At 36.4% G+C, this 7,748-nt stretch overlaps 1 protein-coding gene across 2 annotated transcripts; it reads left to right on the top strand.

Moving 5' to 3' along the window:
• Positions 1–775: 775 nt before the first annotated feature.
• LOC110781211 (SNF2 domain-containing protein CLASSY 4-like) lies at positions 776–7,406 on the top strand. Of its 2 annotated transcripts, XM_056830863.1 has the most exons (4): positions 776–2,584; positions 2,654–2,940; positions 3,800–3,964; positions 5,411–7,406. In XM_056830863.1, the coding sequence occupies exons 1-4, from the start codon at positions 1,303–1,305 to the stop codon at positions 7,262–7,264; spliced, it is 3,588 nt and encodes a 1,195-aa protein (XP_056686841.1). In that variant the 5' UTR covers positions 776–1,302; the 3' UTR covers positions 7,265–7,406. The 2 variants fall into 2 exon arrangements, with proteins under 2 accessions (XP_056686841.1, XP_056686840.1); XM_056830862.1 differs by having other exon boundaries at positions 791–2,940.
• The last annotated feature ends 342 nt before the right edge of the window (positions 7,407–7,748 follow it).

Genomic DNA, 7,748 nt, shown 5'->3' with positions numbered 1-7,748 from the left:
GGATTTATTTAAGAGATACACTTGCCATTTTTAGTAACTTATCAACCCCACTATCTAATTAAATAATATATCTACACTCCAACCCCACCCACCACTCCCTAAAATGACATGGTCCTCACTTGTTTTTCTATTAAAATATCTACTCAACCCCACTTATTTTATTACTTTATTTCATTCAATTATTTTTCTTAATACCCGTGCCCGACCAAGTGTATCTTTTAAATAAATACGGAGGGAGTATATCTTTTCTAAATAGTACACTTTATCAACACATGTACACGTTTTTACGCCTATTTCTTACTCCCTCTGTATTTATTTAAGAGATACACTTGCCTTTTTCGGCCGTATTTATTTAAGAGATACACTTGCCATTTTTAGTAATTTATCAACCCCACCATCTAATTAAAAAAAATATCTACACACCACCCCCACCCCCACTCCCTAAAATGACATGGTCCCTAGTTGTTTTTCTTATTAAAATATCCACTCAACCCTATTTGTTTTATTACTTTATTTCATTCAATTTTTTTTTTCTTAATACCCGTGTCCGGCCAAGTGTAGGTCTTAAACGGAGGGAGTAATAGTGTAAATTTTTATTATGGGTCGATAAAAAAAAGTAAAAAAGGGACGAAAGAGTATGTTAGTATTCTGCATTAACCAACTACTTCAATGAAAACACTTCATCAATATACTGTAGAATTAGAAGGAAGATATCTTCATAGCAGCAAAAATCAAAGACTTTGAAAGCAAAATCAAGAAACCAAATCTAAAAGAAGAAACACTGTTGTCAAGTACTAGATTAATACTGTCCGCCATAACGTAAGAACAGTAAAAATGTCGCAGCCCAGCAGACTTCAGAGTTCAAAGCGCAGACTCTCTTTCATACGCACAGTAATACTCCATAATTTTGTACAGAAAAAATCAAATTTCATAAAATCCAAATCTTTTATATTATCCACCAAAACAAATTAAATTAAATTTCCTTAAATTGATAAACAAACCCCTTTTATTTGCACGTTAAATTGGCGCCCTTTTCCCATTTCTGTTCTTGTAACAAAGAAAAGAAAACACAAAAGACAACATCACCATTTTATTCTCTTTCTCTCTCCTCGTCTAATCTTCCCTAATAATGAAAACAAAAGAAGCATTAATTCTATAGAGATTTTCAAACGTTATTATTTTTATTTCTGTTCTTGTATAATTTATTTCTCTGATGATTATTGTTTAGGGAATTCAGTTCAACTTCTTCCTCTGTTTTTCAAACAAATACTCTGTTTTTTTTTTTGAGTTTTTCAAAAACGAATGGAGCCAATTGGGAGAAGAACAAGACTACAACGAGCACTGAGGAGTGAGAAAACGAAAAAGGATAACAAACAAGCTCGTATTGCGGCTCGACGGAGATTTAACGCGGCGAAAACGGCGGTAATAGAAAACGGTTTCCGTTATGTTTCTGCAACTGATGATGATGGTGAGGACAGTGATGATGACGAGGAAGCAGCTGTTGTTGTTGATGAGGAAGAATTCATGAGAGGGTATGTCGCACCCAACAACAATGATGTTAATGCGAATTATAATCCTTTCTTAATTGCTAATATAGTTGCTGAAGAAAAGGGTAAGGGAGTAATCAATGATTATTATGAAACTGGGTTCGAAAGTGATGAATCATTGCAGATTATTGGAGAGAGATGGAATCCTCTTGATGTTTGCGATAATGCTTCTGATGATGACAATGAAGTTGTTGATGTTGCTGATGTTGTTGATTTTGATGTTGCTGTTGATGATGTTGTTGATTTTGATGTTGATATTGATGATGTTGTTGATTTTGATGTTGCTGTTGACGGTGTTAATGGTGGTGGCGGTGGTGGTGGTGACGGCGGTGGTTGTCCGCTTTTAAGGGGTGGAAATGAAGAGGATAAACCCGGGACTTCCGGGGTTAAGGACTTTGAGATGGCTGATTTGGAGTTTAGTGAGGGGAGTGACTGTGGTTTTCAGGTGGGGATTCCGGAACTTTCTGAGAGTTCGGAGATTTTAAGCTCAGATGATGACGATGATGATGATGATGATGATGAGGAGGAGAAGGATGAAGGAAGATGTGTTAGTTCATATGATGAGATTTTGAAGATGGTTCCTGAGGTTAAGAAACGAAGGAGGTCGCCGGAAAAGATTGACCCTACTCATCTGAAGACACAGAAGGTGGTTGCGCCGCCGCCTCGGAAACGGCTGCTAGTGTTTGATGAGGAGGAGGATGAGGAGGATTTGTTAGGCCAAGTACCTAAAGAGGAGGTGGTGACGGAGGAGGAGGTGGTGGCGTTGGGAAAGAAACCTCAGGTAGTTTCAGACAATGCGCCTCCTAAAAAGGCGGAGGTGGTGGCGTTGGGAAAGAAACCTCAGGTAGTTTCAGACAATGCGCCACCGAAAAGGGCGGAGGAGGGGGTGGTGGTATTTGCACTTCCTTGTAGGAAACAGTCTCGGAAAAAGCCGACGAAGAGGCATAACGTGTTGGACACTTTTGAGTCTATTTTTGAGAGGGAGGAGAATGTAGCGTTTGACACTACTCGGAAGGAGGCGGCGGCGAAAGTGGTAGGTACTTTTCCGGCGAACTTAGTGTTTGACACTACTCGGAAGGAAGCGGCGGCGGTGGCGGCAGTGGTAGGTACTTTTCCGGCGAAGGTAGTGTTCAATGATCACAACAAGAAGAAGGTAAAGGTTAAGGATGTTGAAGATGGGTTGTTGAACACGATTTTGGAGAATGGGAATGCAGCTGTTTTGGATGATATTCACACGAAAGAAGTTGAGGATCTTCTTCGAAAGTTTAGGTTCGGTGTTGAGGAGAAACCGGTGCCGGAAAAGACAATCGATGAAGAAGACATTGAAGGCTTGTTTAAGGAGTTGGATTTTGGGCTTGATGTTTGTGATATTGGTTTGCAAACTCCTTGTTTAGTAAGTTTTTCTTTCATTTACTTGAAAAAAAGAGCACATAATTTGCTTAATTTAGTACTAATTTTGTGGTGGAGTGTGACAACGTGTTTATATGTGACGTGAATTTCAAATTAGGTTCATGTTTATATGTGTCGGTGGATTGAAATATTAAGTTCATGTTTATATGTGACAGTGGAAGTTCATGTTTATATGCAACAGTGGATTTCATATTAAGTTCATGTTTATACGTGACAGTGGATTTCATATTAAGTTGATGTTTATATGTGACAGTGGATTGAAATATTAAGTTCATGTTTATATGTGCCAGTGGATTTCATATTAAGTTCATGTTTATATGTGACAGTGGATTTCATATTAAGTTCATGCTTAGTGATGACAGTGGATTTCAAACATAAATTGATTGTACCGCGAAAAGTAGTGATGTCGTCTTTAGGTATGTGTGTGTAGCTTCTATAGAAACAACTCAAACAAGTGGCTCGAGTCTCAAAATGAGTTTATGCAATATCTATGAACATTGTGAGAATTAGGAACCTAATAACCTATGATGATTGTATTACTAGGGTGAGTTTATCTCTAATCTGGAGGGATTGGTTGAGTCTGATAGATAAACTCACCCTTATTATGCTATAGTATTTATGCACACTCATGTTGATATATGATTTAGGCTATAGGCTAAATGACAAACATACTTTCATGAAGTAAGCATTTTTCTTTGTAATTTATGAAACTAAAATGTTTACTTCATGAAAGTATGTTTGTCATTTATAAAGAAAAATAGATAATTTCGAGTATGTTTTTCATGTAGTATACATAAACCAAGTGTTCTTTGAACTAAGCTAATTGGCATGGTGATTTGCAGTATGACAATGAAGAGGAAGATACCATACTCTGCGACAATGCAGTTTCTCAAGCAAAACTTTGCCGGCAAGGGAAGCACTTTCTAGTAGAAAATGAAGAAATTGGGTTGATATGCAAGTTTTGCAAGATTGTGGCAGTTGAAATTAGAGACGTAACACCAGCTTTTGTAAGTCACAAAATCCTTGTACTAGTTAGCTAACTCATAATTTGTTGGTGAATCATGATCCATAGAGTTGTATGAGACCCTACATTAAGTTCTTCGTGATTAACCTACCTAAATCCTTTACTAGTTCACAACTATTCTTGGCATTTTACTTATTTATATATGCAACAACATGTTATCTGCTATATGTTTCTGTTTTTGTCCAAAAGATCAAAACCCTTTTCCTGCATACTGTCATGTACCAATGTGGTTGTAACATCACAATTGCAAGTCTGTTTAAGTCATTATTTGTTTTGGTTTTGCCTAATTATGTACCTAATTATGGGGTCACAAGCCTCAAGGTTTAAAAACACCGCATTTTAATAACATATACTTCGTATAAAGCTTTTAGTAGTTAGACCTAGGTCTTTTAAAGAGTAAGTTTGGATGCAAATGATGTTTAAGTCATAATTCGTTTTAGTTTTGCCTAATTATGTACCTAATAATGGGGTCACAAGCCTCAAGGTTCAAAAACACCGCCTTTTAATAGCATATGTAAAGCTTTTAGTAGTTAGTACAAGGTCTTTTAAAAAGTAATTTCGGATGCAAATGATGTTTAAGTCATAATTCGTTTTGGTTTTGCCTAATTATGTACCTAATTATGGGGTCACAACTCACAAGCCTCAAGGTTTAAAAAACACCGCCTTTTAATAACACATGTAAAGCTTTTAGTAGTTAGTACAAGGTCCTTTAAAAAGTAATTTCGGATGCAAATGATGTTTAAGTCATAATTCGTTTTGGTTTTGCCTAATTATGTACCTAATTATTGGGTCACAAGCCTCAAGGTTTAAAAAACACCGTCTTTTAATTATATATGTGAAGCTTTTACTAGTTAGTACTTAGTACAATGCCTTATAAAGAATTTCTTTGGATGCAATTGCAAATGATGTTTAAAGTCATAATTTGTTTTGGTTTTGCCTAATTATGGTGTCACAAGCCTCAAGGTCTAAAAAACACCGCCTTTTAATTACATATGTGAAGCTTTTAGTAGTTAGTACAAGGTCTTTTTAGAGAATTTCTTTGAATGCAAATTATGTTTTTTAAGTCATAATTTGTTTTGGTTTTGCATAATTATGTACCTAATTTTGGGGTCACAAGCCTCAAGGTTTAAAAAACACCGCCTTTTAATAACTTATGTAAAGGTTTTAGTAGTTAGTACAAGGTCTTCTAAAGAGTAAGTTTGGATGCAAATGATGTTTAAGTCATAATTTGTTTCGGTTTTGCCTAATTACGTACCTAATTATGGGGTAACAAGCCTCAAGGTTTAAAAAATACCGCCTTTTAATTACATATGTGAAGCTTTTAGTAGTTAGTAGTTAGTACAAGGTCTTTTAAACAATTTCCTTGGATGCAATCATGCAAATGATGTTTTAAGTTATAACTTGTTTTGGTTTTTTCATGTGATTGAAGAATGACAATCCATTTGGGAAATCAGTGAGCTCAAGCAATGGAAGGTTCCCACATGACCATAAAAGCAACACCTCTGAAGGATTTCAGTTTCTTGATTCAGACAATGATACCAGATCTGCTCATGAAGAAGAGGACACCCGTGGTACAGTTTGGGACCTAATTCCCGGTACAAAAAGGACATTATATGAACACCAACAGAAAGGGTTTGAGTTCATCTGGACAAATGTTGCTGGTAGTATAAAAATTGATGATCTTGGAAAACCATCAGAGTTTGGTCTAGGGGGGTGCATAATCTGTCATGCACCGGGAACTGGAAAAACACGTTTAGCCCTTGTTTTCCTTCAATCATACCTAAAGAAATACCCCATGTCAAAACCTGTTATTATTGCTCCGAGTAGCATGCTTCTAACTTGGGAAGAACAGTTTGCAAGATGGAATGTTGATGTCCCCTTTGTGAACCTAAACAGTGATGAACTTTCAAGTAAGGAAACTGAGGTACTTAAATGTGTGAAAAGTTTCAAACATAGCAAGTCTATTAGGAAGGCAAAGCTTTGTATTTGGGCTATGGGAAAGGGTGTATTAGGACTTAGTTACAGAATGTTTGAGAAACTTGCTGGTGAAAGGAAGAACACTGATGTTGTAATCAAGAAAGCCCTTCTTGAACAATCTGGTATACTTGTTCTTGATGAAGGACACACACCTAGAAATGAGGATAGCTATATTTGGAAGGTTTTCTCTGATGTTAGAACCAAGAAAAGGATCATACTTTCTGGTACACCTTTTCAGAACAACTTTGTGGAGCTGAATAACACACTTTCTCTTATTAGGGAAGAGTTTGGGGATCCTTTACTGAAAGGGAATCAAGTTCAGAGTGTAAGAAAAGGTAAAAGGAGGTTTTACAGTGATAGTAGTAGCAGAGTAGTGGATGAAGAGAAAAGGATTCAGGAATTGAGAAACCGTCTGAAACCCTTTGTTCATGTTCATAAAGGGGAGATTTTGAGGAAGACTCTTCGCGGGTTGTTTCATTCAGTGATTGTGTTAAAACCATCTGATTTGCAGAAGCAGTATATCCAGAAATTGGGGGTGATTAGGTCAACCTTATTAGCAGATTACTTGGTGTCAATTACATCAGTACACCCTTGTCTTTTGTACAAGTGTGAGCAAGTACCAAAGTTTGTTAATAAGGAGTTGCTACAAATCTACAAAACAGACTTAGATGTTGGGGTGAAAATCAAGTTTCTGTTTGAACTAATCAAACTCAGCAAAGGAGAGAAGGTCTTGGTTTTTAGTCAATTTCTGATACCCTTAACTTTCATAGGAGAGTTACTGAAATCACACTTCAATTGGTCTGAAGGAAATGAGTATTTACTAATGGAAGGAAAACAAAGAACTAAGTTAAGGCAATCCTTAATAGGACAGTTTAATGATCCTTTAAGTTCAGCAAGGGTTCTTTTAGCTTCAACAAAGGCGTGCTGTGAAGGGATTCACCTTGTTGGTGCTTCGAGGGTGGTCTTGCTTGACGTGGTTTGGAATCCTTCTGTTGAAAGACAAGCTATAAGCCGAGCCTATAGGCTCGGACAGAAGAAGGATGTGTATGTTTATCACCTTATTACAGCGGGAACACTTGAACGCGAGAAGTATGATAGACAGGTGGCGAAAGAGCGTGTTTCTGAACAGGTGTTTATTTCATCTGAGGGTGAAGGATTGAAGACAAACACATTGTCAGGGATTTCAGAGGATCGGATTCTTGAAGAGATGATTGAACATGAGAAATTGAAGAATATGTTTGAGAAGATTATATATCAGCCTAAAGCTCATAAGTTGATTGAAAGCTTTGGTCCTTTAACTTTGTAGATTGATTATCTATCTTGTTTCCTAACATTAAGATTTAGACCTAATGCTGTTCATATTCTGCGGCTACTTATGTAATTGAAACAGCTTTGATGGATGTGTTTTATGATGGATTAGTTATAATAGTTTATTGCTAATTGATGCACTTTGTCAAATTCATCTTAGTATAGTGATTGACAGGTGCAAGCTTTTGATGAATCAGTGAAGTTGAAACTGATTCAAACAGATGAATTATCAGTGAACTTGAAACTGATTCAATCAGTGAAGTTAATATTAGTGTATTAATGTTAAGTACTTTTGATTAATGTGCTTCTCGATCTCTGCTAAACTGCTGTTTGGGTGTATAATGTCATTGTTCAGGTACATCATCTAATTGTTCTTTACTGATGATGATTATTAGGCTAATTAATGATGTGGTTTGTCTTTGATTTGGTACTAAAAAAACTGAAGTACATTTCATCTTGGTCAGTTGCTAATTGTTTATGCA

The sequence above is a fragment of the Spinacia oleracea genome, chromosome 6 (genome assembly GCF_020520425.1).
Source record: "Spinacia oleracea cultivar Varoflay chromosome 6, BTI_SOV_V1, whole genome shotgun sequence".
NCBI lineage: Eukaryota > Viridiplantae > Streptophyta > Magnoliopsida > Caryophyllales > Amaranthaceae > Spinacia > Spinacia oleracea.
The sequence above is the reverse complement of the archived record's forward strand: the minus strand, read 5'-3'. Positions and strand labels throughout refer to the sequence as shown.

Bases quoted from the DNA above. Each gene is read 5' to 3' on its own strand.
- LOC110781211 (XM_056830862.1), top strand. From the start codon at position 1,303: ATGGAGCCAATTGGGAGAAGAACAAGACTACAACGAGCACTGAGGAGT. The intron at 2,941-3,799 runs GTAAGTTTTTCT...GGTGATTTGCAG, and splicing joins GTTTGCAAACTCCTTGTTTA to TATGACAATGAAGAGGAAGA. The intron at 3,965-5,410 runs GTAAGTCACAAA...ATGTGATTGAAG, and splicing joins GAGACGTAACACCAGCTTTT to AATGACAATCCATTTGGGAA.